This window comes from Dipodomys ordii, unplaced genomic scaffold, assembly GCF_000151885.1.
Source record: "Dipodomys ordii isolate 6190 unplaced genomic scaffold, Dord_2.0 Scaffold26, whole genome shotgun sequence".
NCBI classification, from domain to species: Eukaryota; Metazoa; Chordata; class Mammalia; order Rodentia; family Heteromyidae; genus Dipodomys; species Dipodomys ordii.
This window is the reverse complement of record NW_012267242.1, coordinates 6,460,420-6,484,118: the sequence shown is the minus strand read 5'-3', so window position 1 is coordinate 6,484,118 and position 23,699 is coordinate 6,460,420. Positions and strand designations below refer to the sequence as shown.

At 42.5% G+C, this 23,699-nt stretch overlaps 1 protein-coding gene across 2 annotated transcripts in view; it reads right to left on the bottom strand.

Moving 5' to 3' along the window:
* The window catches only part of Tgfb2 (transforming growth factor, beta 2), an 83,557-nt gene that overhangs the window by 26,726 nt on the left and 33,132 nt on the right, over positions 1-23,699 (bottom strand). For both annotated transcript variants that reach the window (XM_013015079.1, XM_013015080.1), the window contains one exon: positions 5,730-5,893. In XM_013015079.1, coding sequence (XP_012870533.1) covers positions 5,730-5,893 — 164 coding nt within the window. The remainder of the gene's footprint in view (positions 1-5,729; positions 5,894-23,699) is intronic.

Sequence of the window (23,699 nt, the reverse complement as noted above, 5' to 3'; positions counted from 1 at the left end):
AGAATAATGGTAGCCAGAGGCTGGAGAGGGAAGGGAGGAAAAGGGAAAGAAGAGAAGCTGGTAGATGGTACAAAGTTACACCTAGACAGCAGGAGCAATTTCTAGTGATCGATTGCACAGTTAGGCAAGCAGGGGATTTTGACCAATGTCTTACCAGTAGCTGCTCTGACTGCTGTGATGCAAGTGTCTGAAGGAAACAGAGAGACCCACAGAAGGCCAGGCAATAAACAGCCCAGGGAAAGGACAAGAGCTGCGTGAGCGTGAGAAGGAGCAGCAAAGAGGTGGGAAATGGCCCACTTCTGATAGATAACTAATAAAAACTGAGAACATATCAGCTTGGTTATCTGAAACACTTGATTAGAACTTTGGCACTTTTCCAAAACTAATCAATACGACTGTTCAAAGATTCAGGTTTTGTCACTGGTGAACGAATTCCCAAAGAACTCTGAAATGCGGTTCTACAGCAGTGTCTGCGTATCATTTGTATCAAAAACATATATATTCTCTCTCCCCCAGCAAAAAATACACACTGTCCCCAGAAAAATATGGAACACGTTTTGCTCTAGTAAAGGAAGAGTTGCATATGGAAAATTGACAACATGGGAAGAAAGACATTCTTATTAAAAGTTCTTCCACTATCCCACCTCCTTCTGTGGTAAAATATAGCAGAACGGAGGGGTTAGGGGAAGAAGTAAAGACATCACTGCAGTAATTCTTCCAAAAGAGAAGCCACCATGGTGGGAGGGGCCTAACCTGCTATAGTTGTTCATAGAAGACTGGGTAAAGCAAATAGAGCAGGACGATGATGGTTGTGCCCCATAATTGGACTCTGCTCCATTGCCAACAGGAGATGGGTCAGGCCTCCTCCAACAAGGCATGATGGAAACCTCCATGGAATAGCTGTGGAATCACTTGAAGGGAAGTGCAAAGTTCATTCTTGCACCCACTCCTGCATCCCACGTGGCACATTTTAATAATAATATGTGGTCCTCAGAGGAAAACTCATTGGGCAAAACTTTACAGGACAAAGTTTAGCTGCAGACCATGATTTCTTAGGACTAAAAGCTACGAAATGAAAGAAGACAGAGAGCAAACTGAGGGGCTGACTGTCTGCGAAGTTTCTACTCTGAGATGCTGGCTAGAAACTGAGACCTCCACACTGAGTGAGAGCGGAAATCACCTTTAGGAGGCCCCATAATAAACTCTTGGAAGAGCAACCATGAACCTGGACCCTGAGACAGTAGGGCCAAGGAGGAACTTTTATGGTAACAGATTTTGAGCCAATTTGTAAATTGAATAGACTTATTTCTTACAAGAGTTCAAACTCAATGCCTTGGAAATGGAAAGAATAACAAGAATATAACCTCTGAGGGGTGAGGGGAGATTCTGGGGTAGGAGTTCGCAGGCACTCACTCCATGCCTTATAAAATCTGTGCTAAGAAGGTGCTTCTATCTGCATTTTACTGATGTGCAAAGAGCCTCAGTAAGAGGAGGCCCTCAGACTCTGAAAAGGGGCTAAAGCAAAATTTTGAACCTACATAGATCCAACTCTGTGGTAAAGGAGCCAAGAGCATTCCTAGGGTGGGGCCTGGGAGTGGAGGGGCAGCAGACTGCCTAGCTTGCAGTCCTGACTCTGCTCTTCCCTAGCTGCATGGTCTGGGTAAGTTATCGAACTTCACAGGGCCCCAGAGTACTCATTTGTCTAATAAGGTAAAAGTAGCAGCCACCACATAGTAAAGATTAAGTAACTCTTCATATAGGTGAAGAAAGCACTTACCACAGTTCCTACTACACAGTAAGCACTGTGTTTGTTAGCAGTAATTAGCTATTATTATTATACAATCATTAAACTTTCTTTCACCACAGCCACGTCACACTACTTTTATGGCCTCCTCTGCTCACATTAATAAGTAGACTCTGGTGATATCACAACTTTGTGCAAATAAGTAAATTTCCTTATGAGGCAAGCATGCCATTTGACCAGTTTGGAAAAAAAAACTCAGATAGATATCAATAGTCTTTGCAAACCAAGTGTTCCTCACACCTCATGGATGTCTTTGTGAAGTGGTTGCTGGTTGTTGTGCTGTGTGTGTGTCCACCATGGCTCCCAGGCTGGGTCAGTATGAAAGGGATTGTAGTTCACAGAATTATTTTCAACCAGAGCACAGCATAACTTCTTCTTCATTTTTTTTATCCAGTAGCATGCTTTTTGCAAGTCTAATTTAACAGACAGCTTTTTTGGCTGACCTCTTTATATTTCACACCCCTTTGGGCAATAGAAGAAATGAAAGCTGAACTGTATGTGTATGGGACAGAGAAAGAGAGAGAGAGAGTCAATATCATTAACTCCACTCGTGCTGTATTTCCTGCAATGATAATTACCTTACTTTTTAGTCTTAAGACACTTGGATCTTTTAGAAAGTAGGTCTAGGCTATTTACCTTAAACCTGCACCAGAATAACTTAAGATATTCGTTTCAGAATCTTTTCCAGATGTGAAACATACAGAATTCCTATACAGGAGTTCTATAAAGAGTGAATGATCCACTCTTCGAAATGATTGTTTACTTATTTAGCTTCAGAAACAACAATTCACTCTTTGACCTTCAAATCAGAAAACAGAATAATATACATGTTTGAAGCAAATTAAATAACTAAACAAATAAATGCATATAAATGAGATCAGGATTTAGCCACCATTTTATATATTTGCAAACTGATCTGGTCTGTATACAAGATATCATCACATTTGACCAACTAGTTACTTTTTAAAGTAGAGTTCAGAAATCATTAAAATCCAAGAAAGGAGTCAGAGAAAGCAGGATGACAGCTGTGTTTTATTGGACTCTCCTCAGTCAAGCTTTGATAAGGCACCATGCAGCAAAGAACTTCCCTTGCTAAACTATTGTTTGGCCCTCATTCTCTATAAAAATGACCCAGACAAGGTCTTTGACAGACATGGTCAAGAAATGTAGGTTCCTTTTCAATCCACTACACATATTTCACCTCAATCCATTCATCTTCCCCTGGTTGACAAAGACCCACAATCTATTAAGCTGACAACCAATATTAGTGGTTTCTCATTAAAACCCCCTATAAAAGGTGACAAATTTGGTGGATTTTTTTCCTCTGATGCTTTATGATAGATAAACCTAATACATTGTCCTGCTTCCCCAGAGTATTATTTTTACATGCTGTTATTCTGGAATTAACAAGTTTGTCAAAAAAAAAAAAAAACATGGTAACTGAACTGACTTTCACAGAGAACTTAGTGGAATGCTCTTCCCCTTAGATGTGTCCAAGATAAAAATTCAAATCTAAGAGGTGGAAGAAAGGGAATTAACCTTGTTGGACAGCCACTCTCCCCTGAATTCATTTCACTCACAACACACACACACACACACACACACACACACACACACACACACACATACAGGAAGTCAGGAATTACTAATGCAAGCTTGGTTCATAAAGGGTGGATGCAGGAATGACACACCCAAGTCCCAATGTGTGACATTATTTAACCAAGCACAATGGAGGCAGCTCCCACACAACACTGTGTACACCATTTAGCCATACCCATTCCTTTCTCTGTCTAATCTACCCAGATATCCCTGGAATAAGTATCACTGGGCTCAAAGGATTCTCTTTGAGTCAGGCAGATGGCTCAAAACCCTCAGATTTATGTTTTTGCCCATTCAAGGAGCCAAAGGGACAGATGACCCCCAAATTCTCTTAACTGTTGCTATTATGTTGACACAGTTTGAATGTGTCACCTAAGGGTTTATTGTGAATTAGGAGCTTGGTCCCTACTTTGGCAGTGTTAAAAAGTAGTGAGTAAATTAAGAGGTAGACTCTCCTCAAGGATGAACTAATTCAGGCATGGTCCTCAGTAGACACTAGAGGAAAAATGAACTGTGCAACTTGTGGGCAGGGAAGGGGGAAGAGAAACTAGGAGAAAGTGAAGGAAGAGGTGACGTTGTCCAAAAAGAAATGTGCTCATTACCTGACTTATGAAACGATAACCCTTCTAATAATGACAACAAAATAGTTTTCTAAAAAAGAGGTTGAGTCTCCTTTTCTGCTCAGTGCTCTCCTTTGGGATTTCCAGGTGCAGTGACAACAAACTAAAAGCATAGTCTTGCACCTTTGGCTGCATCTTCCCAACAGATTTTTATCCTGGGTGAACTTGTTTTCCTGTCATACTGGCTTTACATTAGCCTAAGAAGATGGATTAAGAGTGAAAGCTTTCCAAGCAGAGGTTCTAAAGGACTCATATACAGAGAAATTAATTTTCATCTCTATACATGTTGACTAGTTAAAAACCTGACATGTATTCTCAAAGTCCCCTACACAAAATTCATTTATGTGATAAAATTGCCCATTTTCATAAATATAAGGAGAATTTTCACCCTATTAATTCAAATTTCCAAATAATTATAATCCAGAGCAACTAGAGCATATGGGTATCAATCCTTTTCTTATTTCAAAGTACATCTGCTTTTCAACCATATTGTCACACATGAACATCAACATCAGGTTCCCAGAAGTCTAAGTCCTCTTTAGTGTCCCTCTCATGTCCTCCCTGGAAGATCTGCCTTCTTCTGATCTCTTCTTATCTTTTGGCAGTGAGCTCCAAGTCACTGATACTCTCAGTAAATCCACCATTGACATCCATAAGACACTGGAACACAGGGATACAGTGTTTGCCTAGCGTATACAAGGCTCTGGGTTTTATCTCCAAAAGTATGAAAAAAGAATCTGTCATCACAAAGCTGCTTCTTCTGCCAATAGTGACCCCTACATCCTGCCTTAATATATGTAAAGATATTTCTATAAGTCTCACCCAAATATCATTTCCCTGGTACCATCTCTCCAGCTCTGCCCTTCTACCAACATAGTGTTCACAAGACATTATAAGGTATCTAGTTGTGTGTTTTCATATCTGCCTACCTCCCCAGAGTCAGGGCTTTTGAACAGTATTTCAGTGTGCTCAAGAGCTGCCTGGAGAGCTCTTTAAAATGTAGATTCTGATTCTGTGGGTCTGGTATGGAAGCTGAGATTCTGTATCTCACATAGCTTCTAGGGGATACTGAAGCTGCTATCTTAAAGATTCCACTTGAGTAATAAGCTTTGAAGAATGCATGTGAAATGTTCAGAAACTACTGGGTAGATGAGAGAGGGGAGAGGTCAGGGCTGCTGCCTTCATAGAGGACAGAAAGTGTGTGGGGAGAAGATGGATTAGATGGAACAGAGGGTGTCTGAACAGAAAAGGAAGGAGGAAAAAATTAGTGAAGAGATAGGAGGAAGCAAGAAAAAGGGAGGAAAAAACTTTCAAAGGCCAGGGAGGCAGAAGAAATAAGAAGGAAGAGAGGAACAAAGGAAAGAGATGAGGATGGAGGAGAAATGGGTCAGATGACTTCTATTGGTGGAATCTGGCCTACAGTGTATGTCTTAGCAGATGAAGAGTTTCACTTCTGAACAAATGCTCTCCAACTGTGGGTTCTCCAGCCATCCATGTCACAGAAGAGAATATACACACAGTTTCAATATTTTGTTCTAAGCTCTCCCTTTGTGAGAAATCAAGGACAAGCTACTACTGTAAGTAATAAATGAGGGCCCACAGCATGACTGTGGATGCACACAATAGTTTCTTTCAGCTAAGAGCATCTACAACAGCACAAAGTCATCTAGCTGACGACCCCTCAGAACAGCCCCAACAAAAGTTACCTGATACAGTTCAATCCGTTGTTCAGGCACTCTGGCTTTGGGATTCTGCAAACGAAAGACTCTGAACTCTGCTTTCACCAAATTGGAAGCGTTTTTCTCCATCGTTGAGACGTCAAAACGGACAATTCTGAAGTAGGGTCTGTAGAAAGTGGGCGGGATGGCATCTGTAAAAGGTTAGGGCAATGGTTGAAAAGGATAAAAATCCACAGTATAACCTCCCCCCCCCAAAAGAAAAGATCACAGCAGGAAAGCATCCTGAAAAAATCAGAAGGGAAATATCTACAGAATGATTTCATTTCCAATGGTCAATTTAATACCATTAACAATTTAACCAAGGGGGGAAAAAAAAGAATGAGCTAACACAAACATGTGCATTTAGTCACAGGAGTAGCAGATTAACAGAGATTAACAAACCACTTGTAACTACATTTGAGGGCAAGCAGTTAACCCTGTCCTTTGAAGGTTGACAGAGGGTGTAGAAAATCCTAGATGGGTAGAAACTGGAACAAGTTCATGACAGTTGATGCCTGCAGAAAGCTGTCAAGCTTGCATACACTAATCAGATGTGCCAAGAAAATAGCTCCAAATGGCAAGCAATTCACCAGGGTTTTTTCTTTTTTCCCTTGAAAATTTGGTTATCTAAATACTCTATTTTTATTTGGGCACCTTTTTGTATCTTTTCTGGCTTCAATAGTTTGGGGTTTTCACACACAATGCATATGACCAAGTGAGAGCTAGGAAATCTGGATAAACTGGCTCTATTAGATCCAGTGTTAAAACTCTCTTTCTCTGTCTCTCTTTCTCTTCCTCCTTCCCCCTCCATGCAAGTACTGGGACTTGAACTCAAGGCAGGGAAATGTCCCTTAGCTTTATTTCTCAAGGCTTGTGCTCTACCACTTGAATCACAACTTCATGTCCAGCTTTTTGCTGGTTAATTGAAGATAAGAATCATGGACTTTCCTGCCCCAGTTGGCTTTAAACCTTGATCCATAGATCTCAACATTCTGAGTAGCTAAGATTATAGGCATGAGCCAGGGCTCTTGGCTAAACATCTGTCATTCAGGATAATGTCTGCTGGTAGGATGCAATCCTAACTAATAGAGTCAACACAAATTACTTCAGTTACAAACTGATGTCAAAGACAGAGTTCAAGACAACTTCAAGTTCATGGGATGCTTAGTTTTGCATTTATTTTCTAGCAATCTGAAATTACCCTTGAATATTCAAGTGAGGGATATCCAAAGTCTACCCCAAGACAAAGGCAGGTTAATCCTATCCTTCTGCTTTTATATTTTATATCTAACATCCACCTCTGGTGCACCAACACTGGACAGCCCCTTCTACTACAAATATACTTGTACAAGTCTTCTTCCACATCTCCTGCAAATTTACCTTCCCCATTCCAGAAAATTCCATCTAATCTGGTGGCTCCATATCTTTCTAACTTTTGTTCTATTATGCTTCATTACACGTAATCATTCAGTTGTTTGTTTCTCTACAAATGTTTGTATTGCTTTTGTACTCGGCTTGTTTATTGTGTTCTCTCCTATGCACATTTAAGCATCTTGAAACTGTTTTCTAATTCTCCCTGATTCCTCTCCCAGACACCAACACACACACACACACACACACACACACACACACACACACACACACATTCAGGACAAGACTCTATATAAGAGTTCACGAAATATCTACTGTTTGTGTAGTTGGTCATTAATGGGAATCTTGAAAGACTCGGGTATTCAGCTATGGGCAAGGCAAACTTCTTATTAAATAAGCAATCTTGCTGATCTTAAACTCGAAATAAATATCTTTCATGATTTCTTAGGAAATTCATGGCCTGACAATTACACTAAGAATAGAAGAAGAGGCAAAGAGGAAGGAAAGAAATAGGAGGAGAAGGAAGAGAAGGAAGAGCAGCAGCGGCAGCTAGAAACATGTGGACTTTTCCTCATCTAAAGAGCTCTGCATTTTTATTTTTCCTTTGTGTAGACTTTCTTCCATCCTTTTCCCATAGACTTGAGACTCCAAATCCAGGCTCATAAAAAGCTGTGAATTCCAACTCATGGTGTGCTCCATGCTGGTTTCATAAAACAGCTGTGTTATAGTTGATGACTTTGTAGCTGGTGAGCCGTTACGTTTCAGAAATCTACCAACAAACCACAAGCCCCCTCCCCAATCTAAAGCATCCAGATTCTGGAGAAAAAGAATAGTATTCATGCCCCTCCAGTGATGACCCCATGATGACCCACTGCCTCTCAATCCTTGGAATCGCTGGTGGGAAGCTATCAGGCCGTTAAACGTCAGTACCAACGTGAAGGTTTATAAAGTCCCTTAGCACAGCAGTTTGAGAGGAAGCATCTTTTTCTCCTTTGGAATATGTCCATCCCAGTGATTAGAAAAGCTGTTCCCTCCTAACCCTGTGCATCTAAAACCAACCCAGGTGCCCAGAGTGGTCTAAGCAGGACTGGAGCCAGGTTCTCTGGCTTTGGGTACTTTTTTAGCCAGAACTTTCCACGGGCAGAGTGGCTCCATTCATCTTCATTTATCTTCCCCATTAGACAGTAGAAGCAGACGCTTCTAACATCCTTTGTTCGGGAGGGGGGGGAGCGGGGGAGGGAGAGAAAGCATCCTGGGAAGAGCAAGGCTACTTTAATGTATTTCCTGTCATCAGCAACAGTAAACAACTCATTCAAGCACCCCCATTTCTTTCATGGAGGCCCCATGGTCTGTTCTGCTTTCGCAGACACCCCTTTTTCACACCCACCTGCCTCAACTGTATCCTTCCATCAAATTAGTAAATAAGTGCTCTGGAGATTTATTTTTATTCTCTTTGGTGTTTATTAAACTGTGAACGAATTTTTTTTGCCCCTCTCTGGTTTTCTGCCCATACACTCTTCCTTTTTACGGCTGCCTTAGGCCATGGGGTCAATTTTGTTTCTTCTTCTTCTAAGCAAATGGTCCAATGATCCTGTCATAGGCTTTTGAGCTCTGGAGGGGCATGTGCAAATATTTACAAGAGTAGCTTAATAGTTAAGTCATTGTTCTGCTCTGTTCCTCTACATGGCAAACAGTGTTGCGTCGCACTGTCTCTTCAGAACTATTTAGGAGGTTTATATTGTAACTGTCTGATCAAAACAAATCTGCATTTGGGTTCTTGGTTCATAAATAGAAGCAGGACAGCGTGCTGTGGAACAGCCCTGACCACTGACTCTGGCTGGTCCCATCACCCCAGGGAAGTGACCGAGCCTGGAGAAAGCACCACATCAAAAGCACAACAGAACCTGCTGACTGAACAACTTACTATTTTCAAAGGCCAGTCCCAGCTGTCCCCTGCTGTCATCTGCTATGGGTCACAAGCCACGCCCCCTCCACCCCCCCCCCCAGCCTGGATGATGGGCTTGAGCAACCTGCCACACGTCTTCCCAACTGGGAGGGGAGAAACATTGCTATGAATTGCTCTGGCAATTCACCCTTCAGTGCCTTGGGAGACATGGTGCAAGAAGCTGAAAGGAGCCCATCCGCAAGCAGCCAGGATAGGCTATTGGCTCACTCTCTCAGCTCTGGGCGCCAGAGTAGCAGGGTAGGTGTTTGATGGTTTGCACAGCCCTGATCCACCCGCTTCAGTCTTGGAGGGATGGAGCTTTTTTCCTCTGCTTCCTCCAAGAACTCATTCCCCACCCCACCCCCTTCATTCAGAATGGGAGTTTTCTCTGAAGTTTTCTGTAATTCCAATCCCAGTTCCTACTCCAGTGCCAGGTGGTCAGGTATTTGTGCCTGACCTTGGCCAACTTACCCACACTCGTATCCTGGCCCTCTCCTTCCTCTCAATTTCTGACCCACTTTTTTCAGTTCGATCAAATTGATTTTCCTTCCACCCTTCTCAACCAGCTGGCCAGCTCTGCTCCTGCCCCATGCTTTCCCTCTCAGGGAAAATCTTACACAGAGAGATTCCATGTGTCAGTAAGTGAGTGGTGTCCTCCACATCTCAATTTCTGGCTTCATACCCCTGCTAAATCAAATTTGGAGAAATGGAGTGGGGAGAGGGAGGAGGGATTCTAACTTCTTATTGATTTCCAAAATAACAGTGTACAGAGAACTGCAATAGAGTATTGAATCATATACAACTGTATGAACATTATATGTTGATCTGAATCTGTTCCAAACTATTGATTTACTTATACATTTTCTCTTCCCTTTGTAAGTCCCTTGAGCTCAGAGAACTTTGCCGACTGTTCTTTGGGTCTCATGTACAACAAAGCTGGGTTGGCAGTCATAGGCCCAGAGCAGGTGCAAAAAAAAGAGTCCCCATGCTCATCAAAGCCTCATTTTTTAGTTTGTAATACTCTGTGATCACCCTCTTGAAATCTTTAATAATTTTCTCTTCTAATTCATGCTTCATAAGGTCTACCAGAGAGGAAGGCTGAAAACGCAGCTCTTGTGCTAATCCGCCTCCCCATAAGTCTTTGCCTGCTATCCCTTACCCTTGAGCGTTCCTCATCTCATGCAGTCTTTCCTGGTTCAAACACCTAGTGACCATGACCATCCTCAAGAACTAGGGATAGGCATATAACTCGTGACATGTCAGGGCAGGACATGGTGGCGGCTAGCTGTTTCAACCAAAAGCTGGCAGTGACACAGTGTATTCAGTGGGGATGACTTGGTAGACTTCCAATAATGGATCAAGCACATCTCATTGCACAGTATGCAATCATATAGGCTGGAGCAGTGGCTGTATGAGAAGAGACATGCCTGGTTCTAGAAGGTATGCATCTACTGGCTGGTGTCCGGGTCACCCAGCAGCTGGTGGGCTATACATTCTCAGCTGTACAACAGGGTCCTTAAATGCCTCTGAGAGTCTCTTTCAGTCTGGGGGTATTCTTGTACCCAAAGGAAAAGAATTTCAAATAGCCCATTAACACACACACACACACACACACACACACACACACACAGACCAGCACACACCAGATACGGAGGGGGAAGAGGGATAGAGGGATAGATCAGAAAGACATGAAAACAAACAAAAAGTTGTACATGTATTCCAGAATCTTCAACAGCCCTATATTATTGAGTTTTGAACAAGAATCTTTCCCACTATTTCCATTTCAAAGAAAGATGCTGTGAATCCTGCACGGAGCCTGGCTACAATGATGATGATACACAGATCCCAGTATGTGCAGCTAAAGACCTTTAAGGCCATCTCCCTTCTAACTCTAAACCAACCAGAGCTTGGCTGAGTGACAACAAGGACATTCTGTGGTTCCCCAGAACTTCTTCCTTCGTCTATATAATGAGGTAAATACACAGTCAATGATGCCATCAGGACTGCATGAAGAAACAGAGGGGCAAGTCGGAGCCCTGAGCCCAGCACAAATTTCCACTTGGGTTCCTCCCTGTCGCCATTCCCACAGTGCAGCAAAGATGCCAAGTGGCCACTGGGCCCTCATGCGTGCCCTGGGAGAGAAAGTGCTTCTGCTGCCTGACAGACTTCATTAGAGGAGCAGAGGATGAACAGAAGCAGCTGAGTGTCCTGGGGCAGTGAATGAAAAGCTGTGTGCTCCAGTTCCTCTCTGCTGCGTGGAAACAAATTAGTCACCGAAGCTCTTGCAGGCTGGCCACCACCTCCCACTTGTACTGAAAGTGCTGACCATCAGAAAGGCAAGACAATTCCACCACCACCACCCCCCAAATAGCTCCAGATGAAGCCATTCCACCTCCCACCGCAGGGCTCCTGTGAGGACATCTTTTAAATGAAAAAGCTCAAAACAAAAACAAACCCTAAATCGAAGATAGGTCTTTTAACTTCACTGGCATGCACCCCAACAGAAAAGGTAGTCATGGAAGCAATATGCCCAGGATGTTGATAACTCAGCCCCTAGGCCGGGCTGGGCATCAGTCACGTATCTACTGCATGCTCTCTGTTGAGCTGACTGCAATGTTCGGGTCTATGATCTCCATATCTGGTACATTGGCTAAAGCAGTGGTTCCTCAATTGAAGTTTTAGAATCACAGCATTGGCTTGGGATGTGAATCATGCAGATGGTGTTGACACCCATCCTCCCTGAGAACCACTGAGATACAAGATGCTTACTGACACCTTGCTGATGAACCAATATTAGTTGATAATAACAAACAGATTGGGAGAGCCAGGGAATAAGAAGAAAGGAATTTTAGTGTGTGACAGTCACTTTCTTGGAGTGAGCACTGACTAGATTTTCCCAATGGAAACCTGTTACTGGTCTTATAATCCTTGTAGAATTTACAAAAACCCAGAAAGGTCAACCGGCCAAGGTGAACCATGGAAAGTGTGGGTATGCAAAGGTTTTTAGGAGCTGGAGGAAATAGTGCATCCTGCCTGAGATAGTCACCATCCACTTGAACTTCAGATCCAAGCTAGTCTTCCAGTGAGAGGCTTGAGTGACACCTGGGTCTTTATGTGAGTGTTCTCAATGAACAATGATGGGGACGCGTTGAGTGTTCGGCCAACTCATGGGGAAAGTCTAGGTACTCTAAGATTAGAGAACTGCTATAATACAGGCTAAAAGAAAAGAAAGCCACCAAGAAACACAGCAAAACAAAGGTGAAGCTAAAGTTTTCAATCACGTATGACCCATACAAAACAACACAAAAAGCCAGACAGAAGACTGCTTAGGGTAGGGCCCCTTGCACCCTGGCTGATTGGACAGAGATGGGCTCTTCTAAGCTTACTCAAGTGATTCTACTCCTTTCTGGGAGAGGCACAGGTAATGCTGAGCCCGGAGAAGAGAGGACTTAGAAAGGTCTTTCCTTCTGTGGATGCACAAAGCCCTGTTGAGGCTCAATATAGAAGGACATTTCTAGAAACTTGGGATACGGTTAAATATATATATATATATACATATATATTATTACGGTTAAATATATATATATATATATTAATGAGCCAGACACCGGTAGCTCACGCCTGTAATCCTAGCTCCTCAGGAGGCTGAGATCGGAGGATCACAGTTCAAGGTCAGCTGGGCCAGAAAGTCCGTGAGACTCTCATCTCCAATAAACCACCAGAAAACTGGAAGTGGCACTATGGCTCAAGTGGTAGTGCGCTTGACTTGAGCTGAAGAGCTCAGAGACAGCACCTGGTCCCAGAGTTCAAATCCCACGACGAACAAAAATAAATGAATGAATGAATAAAAATAAATTAATTAATTAATGACCTCACTATCTTCCAAGGTGGTAAGCTCCTTCCTCAGTGGAAGAGTTCATGCACTAGCAAAATAAAACCAGAACTCCAGTAGGCAGTGGGGTTTCCTGGACCTGGGTGTAATGTGAACTAGGGGCCTTGTAGCTCGCTCCCACCTCTGCCATGCCACTACATCATATTCACTTTATGCTCTCCAAAAGTTATTTTTCTTCTCTAAATCCCACTGTCGGATAATTTTCACCTGCATCCGAAACATCTTGTTAATATCCTAGACCTACTCAGTGAATACCAGGTGATTCCTCTCTCACTCCCAGCACTGGGGGTTCAATTCGGGGATCCATAGTAGCTAAGCAAACACTCTATCACTTGAATCGTGTTTCCAATCATTTCACTTTTGGTTTGTTTTTCAAATAGGGTCTTACGCTTTTTCCCAGGCTGGCCTTGAACTACGATCTTCCTAATGTCTGCCTCCCAGGTAACCAGGATTACAGGTGGATGTCACCATACCTAGCATTACCAGTTTTTGTGGGGGGTTTTCACATTAAGTGTCAGAACTCCTGCTCACACTGTTCACTGGTTTGACCACAATGTATTTGGCCTGTCTTCCCTTCCAATTTCTTGCTGTCATGAAGTAACTAGGGATGGAGAAAAAAAAATGTCCATTTGACCATCTCCATCATAAAAAGAATCCAACTCCAAGAAGCCCTTCCCATTCTGCGATAGCATTATATCCTTCCTCTGGGCAAAGAAGATCTTTTAAATCCCATTCTGAAGATGAAGAAAATTAAGCATAAGGTAAGTAAAATAACCTTTAGCTAAAGTCTAGGTAAGATTGGCCTTCCAAGCAAAAGCTTTTCATTGCAAGCCTGTCTTCTATGCTGAGACTCCCCTAGGTGGAAAGCAGGAATATCACCACAGGTCAACATACCAGCCCTTGCACTGATGAATGGTTGCATACAATGCTGCGGGTCCTCCACTACAAATCAGATCAGCTTGATCCTGCAATACCCATTGAGAAACTTCACTACAAGGTCCAGTATTGTCCTCAGCCTCTTACCAGGATGCTCTTGAATTAGAGAGCTGAAGGCTCACTTTGTGAGCCTTCTTCTCAGTAAGAAAAACTTTGTTAATATTGGTATTGTCTAGGATTGTTTGGACCCCCATACATTTTATGCCTAGTGCCTCAGCCTCAATAGCATCTACTGACTGTTTTGCCCAAACCATCAGAATGAACAGAACAACCTTCCATGTCTCTTCAGAAATAACTGCACTTCCCTGCGGTTCACCAGTGACGGGTGTAGAATTGTGACGTGCTTGAGAAGTGTAGTGGCCCTTCATTCCTGACATCCCTAGCTTTGAGGGAAGTAGTTTGGGGTTCATTACATAGCCCTCAGAGTGCAGCAAGACAAGCAGCCCACCAAATGGTTGGAGGGCAATAAATTAGCTACTATTTGTATGTACATAGACGCGGCCAGCAAGAAACCAAGACAATTGTGTTTTGGGGTTTTCTGAAATTTGTCTTGGCACACTGGATATGGATTTTATTTCACTACCACATCCCAAACACTGCTGACATTCAAGTCACAGCAATTTAACACAAAATGACTGAGAAATAAACAGCGCATCGACCGTGGTTTCTGATTTTCTCTCTGGCCATCCCACCTATTAAATGTAACCCAGTACCAAAGCATCTGCAATTTAAAGTGGGAGTCTCCAAGGGTGGGGGGAGGTGTCAGCCTTGACACGCTGCTGGCAGTAGGGACCCCTAATTGTGTCCGCATCAGCTTATGTGACTTGGCCTTCATCATGCTGCTATTTGAGACCATGCATTCTGTCAGCGAGAGTGTTTGAGCCCCTCGTTACACAGTGCAAACGAAGTAAAATAACAGTGGTGCTGGCCCACAGTGTTTGGTTTTCTTGAACTGTTACAGACACGGGGTTTTTAGTTTCTGTTGTGAAGTTTCCATCTTCCCGCTAAACTCCCACCTACTTGGCAATAACCATGGGGCCTACAGTTCCTCCAGATTTCCCATCAAGCTCGGGGGTTTTTGTAGCATGCACTGGGGCTTTGTAAGCAAAAGCTGTGGGTGCTGAAAGGCAGGCTATAGAGGCTGGTGACAGGCCAGTGACTCAATCTGGGGAGACTCAGAGGCAAAGAGCATGAAACCTGGGCCCGGATGGGCCCCCATGTGTGCACAGGTGGACAGTGAGTGTGACAAACCCTTCCCAAGGAATTTTACCATGGTTGGTATGTTTGTTTGTTTCAGAGATTGTTGTTTCGGTTTAATGTTTTGAGACAGGGTCTCACGATTGTGGCTTGGCCTAGTCTCAAACTGGCTGTGTACGGCAGACAGGCCTGGAATGTCAATCATCTCATCTCACTAAGTCCTTAGTGCTAGGGGGGTTACCAATAAGTACCACAACATCCATACCCAGAACAGACTATTGGAACAGCTTTTCTCAACCACCGTCTTATCCTTTAGAGAACATAAATTCTCTTTTTGCTTTTATCTCTCTTCCTTCTTATTCTCTCTCCTTTCTTTGCTCTATTTTCTTTCTCTTTCCTCTTTTTTTTTATTTTCCTTCAATCTGTACTTTCATTTACAGATATCCAAGAGACAAAACAGTCACTTTTTTGGTCCACCATTGACATTTAAAAAGTCCATGACCCCACAACACAGTTGTCACTACAATTATTCCAGAATTTAGCAATGGCTCCACACAACCACAGTAACAGGAAAGCAACATGTGCTGATTCCTTCAGTGACAGTAACTTGGGAGAGAGAGAAAAAAAAAAGAGGATATCATGCTTAACCCCTTAATAAGAACCACACTTTATTTTTCTTCCTTTTTTTTTATAGATTGAGAAATGGAGGAGTAAAATCTTTCCAGGATTACATCAAACATTGGCAAGGAACAGATTAAAATACAATGTCAATTAAATTGACATTCTTACTCAACGTTGGACAATCTTTCTCATCTCTACAAATAACCCAAACAAATAAACTCTGGCATTCCCTTTTCCAGAAAGGAATTCACTTTCCCTGCAGCACTGCAATGATTGGTGTGGACTTTTGACATGCTTAATGTGTGTGGATTGGCTCATTGTTAGCCTGAAAATCCTTCCTTAATATTTATAAAATTTTAGCAGTGATGAACACAATGGCCAATCCATGCCTCTTGTACTGTGAGTTTTCCTTTGTGTCTTCTGTAAGCTTCTCACTTGTGGCCTATTATATTTGGGGCTGGGGAGGAAAGAGGTAGGGCAATTGCTTAATTACTTATGAGCATTGTGCTGATTTGTTGTTTTGCTTAAGTTAATAAGCAGCAGGATACACCCTGCTAGACTTGCAAACTGTTTAACAATGTAACCAAGAGAAATGAGCTGTTATTACTAGAGTATTAAGCTCATGGTTTGGAAGTGAGCAAACATGAAGAGGAATAGGTAGTTTGGATTATCCAGTTTAAGAGGGCAGTAAAGTGAATACAGTGACATTCAGTTTCTCTGCAACACTTCATAGTAGTAGAAATGAAGACAAAGAAAGGGATTGCCTGCTGCCAATCAGGTGTGTGCTCTCAATGCTAACTCTTCTTATTATAGTTTAATCTATAATGAAACAAAAGTTATTTAATTGTCATTTTTAGTAAATTTTGGGTTTTTTCCACACAAACCATTTTAGGACACTGTCATCTTATACTTTTGTCCTAGGGTTTTTGTTGTGCAAAATTTACAATATACTGCTGTTTGATATATAATTCAATTTACTGGATTTGATTCCTTACTGCACATATGCTGAGGAGAAACTTGTTAACTGTTTTTCAGGAGACAGGTTTGCAAAATCATAAGGGTCTATTGTCTATGAACATTAAGCCTCTCTCTTCCTACCCTGAATTCATAGATAAGGGACAAAGTTTCTAGAACTCATTTAAGCTGGGCACCAACCAGTGGCTCACAACTGTAATCCAAGCTACTCAGGAGGCTGAGATCTGAGAATTGTGGTTCAAAACTAACTCAGGCAAGAAAGTCCAGCAACGAGCAAAGTACAGGCATAGCTCAAGTGGTAGAGCACCAGTCTTGAGCAAAACAAGTCAAAAGGGAGCCTGATGTCATGCTTTCAAGACCCCGTATTGACACAAATGGATATAAACTAAATCCACACCACAGATCCTCCCCTGTGTGTGCATTCACTTCTCTGTCTCTCTAGGAGAGACGGCCATGTCAGCAAGAAGGGGATTCTTGGAGATATGAAGCCACACACTGTCACCGTGATGAGGTTTTTGGTTTGCTCAGTGGCACATCTTCAAGATGGATTAGCAGGAAAGCCGAACTACACTGAAAATAGCCAGTGGATAGGAAAATGAAACGTTCTAGAGTCCACCTCACCATGGAATGTCCATGCTCTACTCATCAGAATATTTGCTTCTAAATATGCATCTTTCAAAAGACAAATGGAGAGTTTAAGTGGTTCTGAAAAATGACAGCTATCTAGAACAGAAGGATGGCAGAAAGTAAGAAATGCTTAGAATACATTTTTAGTTACCAGATGCTCAGATTCACATTTCCATTGACAACCTGTTAGTTCCCATGGAACATCAGAGGTTCAAATGATGGCGGTTTCTGAGAGTTGGTAGGTGTATTCATTAAGGGTGTACACTCTTCCCTCATCCTGTTTGTACTGGCAATGAAGCTATGGGCAACTAAGATAGGGGAACATACAGGAATTATAGGAATCTAGATGCACTGTGGCATGAACGAGTTCTGGAATCGAGCCAGGGGTGTTACGCTTGTTTGAAGAAATCGTGTTCATGTGGGTACTGAGCAGTTTTCTATCTTTCAAGGCTGGTCCACTGTTTGTGAGAGGAGGAAAAATGGGCTTTAAGAATCTCCATTGCAGAATTAAACCATGGTGAAGTCTTATAAAATGTTTAAGTATGTGATATTTTCCTTTAATTGAACTAGCCAAGAGCAAGCTCTACAGTTTAGTTTCCATCTCATTATTTTTTTATGTAGAGAGAGCCTAGAAATTGTCCACATTTTAATCTGCTCTGAAGGAACAGGAGAGACACTGGAATAGAAACGTGACTGAAAATAACAGCCAGAGTATCCAGAAACTAAATCCAACCGGGTCCAATTTATTTGAGACTTCAGAGGCGTTGGAACGAACTGTAATGTTGAGAATGGAAGAAGAACTCTTCAGAAAGAATGAGTGTTTTCTTTGGGGGAAAGTTTAATACGATAGCTCTCTGTTCTCTCTGTTTTCTTTAGGAGCCTTGAAGAAGGCTTTGTGACAAGGGTCAAAACTCAGCCAGCCCTCTTTTCTCACAGGCAATTGGAAAGGCAGGAACAGCACAAACGTCTTTATTGAATCCCAAGTCAATGGTTCTCCTATGTGTTAAAAGCATTTATTTAGACCTTTTCAGAGGAAAGTCCTAGCAAGAAAGTCAATGTTTTATCAGTATGTCCCAGGGAAAGTGAAAAACCCTCCCAGAATGCCACAGTGAATTATACACACAGATATAACTAGAATAAAAGAGTACACAGAAGTATAATGATGGAAACTTTACATAAGACTATCTCAGGGTTCACCTACATATTCACATATCCCCTGAAGTCAGCAGAATGATTGTACGAGTCAGAGCGAGTGAGTTATAGCACTGAAAACATCCTTTTCTTGCCATATTACATTGGTTTGATTAGGCTATTTTTTTAAGCCAGGCAACCAACATGACTGAAAGATTTCCTTGTGTCAGAAAAGTGAGAAAGTAGCCAGAGCCATCATCTCATCAACTGATTTAACATTTGTGTGTACAAGAGTATGAAGGAAATCAACAGTCTACATTCCTCATATGATTGATTTGCACTCACATATACTGTACAATAGAGTCCTGTGCAAAACGGACTAGTCCTCACAGGGGCCAACCTTGATAATGCCTCTCACTTTTACCCAGTGCCCTTAACACTCTGGAAACTCTCTTTACCAGAGAAGGAATTGAGCAACTACCCAGCTGAGACACTATAGAGATGACAAGGGCTAGAAGGGATCTGCATGCATCTACCGTACTATATCCATGAGCAGCCAGGATGCTCATAGGACAATCCTGAAAGTTCAAGTTCTGAATTAGGGATGGAAGGTTCTTTTGTAAGTTTTCATCAGCACAGGGGTAAAACTTACCTTCTTCCTAGCTCTGTGTCCTGGATCCTGGCTCACCAAACATCCCTTAGAATGCAGCAGGTGCTCAATAAAAGTAAAATAAGTCCTTTTTCAAGCATCAAAGTCCTATAAGAATCAATGTGTCACTATCCCTGAGGTCTGCATATTTCTATGTATTCTTTCACCCGATAACTCTGCAATATCTCTGTCATATTGCCCTTTTAGTGTTGAGGAAATCACGATTTAGGGGTACGACCTGGTTTGATATAAATAATTCCTGAGACTTCTTAGTGCTTGATGGTCTTTATACGCCAAATTCAGGAATAGCTTCAACTACATGCTAGGAAACAGCCAATGGAACAACAGAATCACTTATAGCATGCCCTCTAAATGGAGTGCGCCAAGAAGGCCAGTTTGGAGACGCCCCTCCCCCCTCCACATCGCTGTTGGGAATAGCTATTCCCAATACCAAGTGCAGAAGCATCTTCCGGGGCATGTGCACAGCAGTCTGAGGGGGACAGTGACTGGACAGAACCAAGATGGAGAAAATGACTGGCATTCTAGCTGGGATCATTCTAGCTCAGGGATCCGCCCCAACACAGCTCACCACATGAAGTGACCTCTGTAAGAAGCTTTGGGGTATAACCTGGAGGTGAGGAGGAAAGGGGAGATAGGAAGAGAGGCAGAGAGAAAGAAAGGAGAAGAGTGAGAACACTGGGGTCCTCACGCTTCAGCAAGGAATGGATGTTGTCTGCTCTGTCTCCCACGGTGGGTGAAGAGGAAGCTGGACCACGGTCAGCTATAGCAATGGGCAGAACAGCAGATGTGCTATTTAATTACCAGCATCAGTGACAAGGCCACTTTTTTATGCTCAAAGCATTCTACGAGTGTGCAGAAATGTACTCTGCTTTCTAGATCTCCCTCTGAATGTAGAGGGACAGGCTGGGACCTCATGCCCCTCTAGAAAGCCTACCTTGAACAGGTAACTGATACAGCTCAGACGTGGACAGGGTTCTTAAAACTCCCTGTGATCTCTTATCTCTGTTTTTTAAATGAATTGACTATACATTACTTTTTGAAGATAGGAAAGAAACTGAAGAGCTCTAAGGGACAAACATGTCTTTTTCATACTTGCTCTCTAGATATACTAGGCCTAATTCTACACCCGTGTCTCCATAGTATATGGGTCCTCTGACTACAGTTTCTGTTCCTGCAGAGAATCCTACATGAAGCATTGCTCTCTGCAGATCTTTTAAATCCTGTCCATTTCCATGTGGTATAACACCAGTGGGAATGAGTTACAGAGAGGAAGAGAGAGAAAAAGAGTCGTGAACCTCATGCATGTTTAGGTATTTAAAATATCTCAGAGAAGGATCGATCCTGGAACCCTTCAAAGCATGTTGTAACTCCAATATGTAAAGGTGGCTGACACGACCTATTTTGTGTCTGCAGCCTCTAATCAGACCACACTTTCTCCTAAGGCTAGTGTGAGTAAAGGGAAGTGCAAAGGTCTGATGTAAATGAGTCTTGTATGGTGTGGACTGAGCTATGAAGGGATATGAAGTTCACAATACAGGAGAGTTTTCAGAAGCAAAGATGGAGAGGTTAGTGTGGTCTGCCTTCTCTATAGATTCCATATGGGCATCAAGTCAATCCCTTCTCCACACCCACAGCATACCCACAAGCCCTCCCCCAGACCTCCCATACCCCTCAGTTCCCTCGTGTCTAAAACGATGTTGGGTTTGACTAGGATTCTTCCACCCACAGCTGGTTGAGATACCACTGCCTGCCTCTGTGGTTACTAGGATTCAAAGCCAGGAGGCCCAACCCTGCTGCAGCCCACTTTGCCTTTTCTGCTGATAGAGACATCACAGCACTAACCAAGCCTACTTCTGTGCTTAACCTCTAACCCCAACCCTTCCTCTCTTCACCTCTAACAGATGCAAAATCTTGACAAAGTTCAAGTACCCCACCGCTACCTTGTTCTACTCCATACCTGAGTCCATGGAAGCATGTCCAATCTCTAGACCAGCCAGGCGCTAACATACCCCCTAGCCCTGTGTTCCTCCACCTGGAAACCCTTTTATGTTTGGCAGATTCAGTTCTTCCATGAGTCTGCCCAACAGACATCTTCAGTGGAAGATGTTCCAGAACAGATTCAGTTTCTCCTCCCTTCGTGTCTTGACAATATCTATCATCTTGTCTATGATAGTTCCTGTGTTGATAGATGTAAGAAGTTAAAGAACAGGAATTCATGCCCATTACTGTATCTTAAACAGTGATGATATACTGGCACTTGCTTCTAAGAATTGCTGCAAGGGCTAGATGTAGTGGTACATGCTTATAATCCCCAGATTTAGGAGGCAAGAGGATCAAGAATTTGAGCCAGCCTGGTCTAAAAATGAGACCTTTCTCAGATTAAAATAAGACAAAAGAAACAAAAGGAAGAGAAGGGAAGGAAACAAATGGGAAAGGAAGGAAGGAAGGAAGGAAAGAAAGAAAGAAAGAAAAAAGGGAGAGAGAAAACATAAGAGAGAAGCAAGACAAAAACAATCAAGTAAGGATTTAATGAGGCATCAATATGCGTGTGCTACACCTTCAGTATAAGCTTATAATAGTAACAAAATGGAGGAATCAAAGTGAAGAGCGTTGCAGCTAGTTGTAGAGCCTGTCAAGGAAAATAGCAGAGGTCACAAATCTTGATAGCAGCAAAAAGTAGAAACCATATGGGTAAGTCATCTCTTTCTGTCTCTCCCATGGCCTCAGGTATGCTCTGCTCCTGAGCTTGTAGTGTTAGTAGCAGGAGCTTGTGGGCAGACATGTGCATGATTCAGTACGATGTATCTCAAAAAACTACTCTTGGAATCAGGAGACTTGTTGACTTATGGGATTCACTGATAACCAAGTATGCTATCCATACAGTAATATTACCTTAGCAGTACCCACAAATTTGAGAACTTGGTACAAAGTCCTTCTCAGACATCATCTTAATGACACCTGTCCCATATAAATGTCATCTTCTTAATACTTAATACTTAACACAGTGCTAGATAATTTCCCACTGGTAGGGAGAGATCTAGCAGAAAGTCACTAGACAACATCATGGAACTGAAAGGGAAAAGTGCCTGGAAGTTGAAAACAAAGTCTATCTGGCCCTAAGTCCTCACTTCGTGTCCCTTCTGCTGCTTCATGTCCTTTCTCCCGACAAATATTTGTTCTGTAGTATCTCAAGGATCCGAGAATGGAAAATCTTAGAACAGCCCATAATTAGTACAGTCAAGAGCCTTCTAAGAGAGCTGCACACAAAAGGAGCTAGAGCCAGCCCTGGGCCTTCCATGACAAGATTCAAGGACAGATCTGGATAAGCTGTGACTCTGTATTGAGAAGTATTTGGCAAGTCTAGTCATAATCGAAAAGACAAGGAAGAGCCTGGAAGCTGAGTTTATGAAAAGTCAACAGTGATTTTGAGGATTCCATGGGGCCCACATTGACCCTTCACCCTCCTTCACCAGCCAAGACCACACTTGGTGTGTGATTTTTCTCTTCTTTTCTTTTTTCTTTCTTTCTTTTTTTTGATCCTGACTCAAGGCTGTCTATTGCAACTCAGGAAAGAAATGTGAGTTTTGGTTTTGACATGTGGTCATGTCAAACCTTTCGATAGAAATCTCCCAAACCTCATGATCATGGAGATGAAGGGTTTCTACCAAGGACTGCCACCTCTTATGAAGAAATCTTACTTGTGGAAGATGCATATGTTCCTGTGAACTGAGATGCATCACAATGCTCCAGCCAAATTCACACATGGCTGTGCGTGTGAAGGGACTCTTATAAAATACAAAGTGTCAAATAAGTGGACCATGTCATTATTGCATTGAGTGTGCACCCCCAGCCCAGCAGAGGTCTTTCACAGACAACAAATAATGTGCTTCTAGGAGCTTATCAAATCCCACAGCCCTAAAATATTACCAATCCTTTTGCTAGCCCTTTTCTCCTGAGACAACAGCAAGTGAAGAAGCAATACTGAGCACAGGTACTGAAAGCCACAAATATTATAGTCTGAAATTTAAATAAATTTTAAACTTCCTCTATATCATTTTTACAGGGTGTTTACAAGAGCCACAGAATCTTCAGAAACAGCAATCTCTGTGGTGTGGAAAGAAGGAAAGACTAGAAGTTGGAGATGTGGCTCAAGAGGTACAGCACTAGGCTTGAGTGAAAAGGTTCAGCAACAGGGCCCAGGTCCTGAGTTCAAGCCTCCAGGACTGGCACATACATAAAAAGAAAATGAATTCTCTTCAACAAGATTCCAAGAACAAGATATAATTGACTTGTGTCTCCCCAACAAACATCCATTTTCAAAAGGTGGGATGAGTAAAGCCAGGCATAGTAGTATATCCTTGTTTTCCCAGGACCTGAGAGGTTGAGACAAGAGGAGCAATAATTTGAGGACAGCCTTGGGCTCTACAGGGAATTGAAGTCTAACTGGCTCAACATAGCGATAACCTAGCTCAAAGAAAAAAAAAGTGAGGATGAATAGTCAAAAGAGAAATAGCATCTTATACTGTCATACCTCTGCACATTTGGAATGATAGAAAAGGGAAGCTCAGTCCTAGCTCAAAGAAAAAAAAGTGA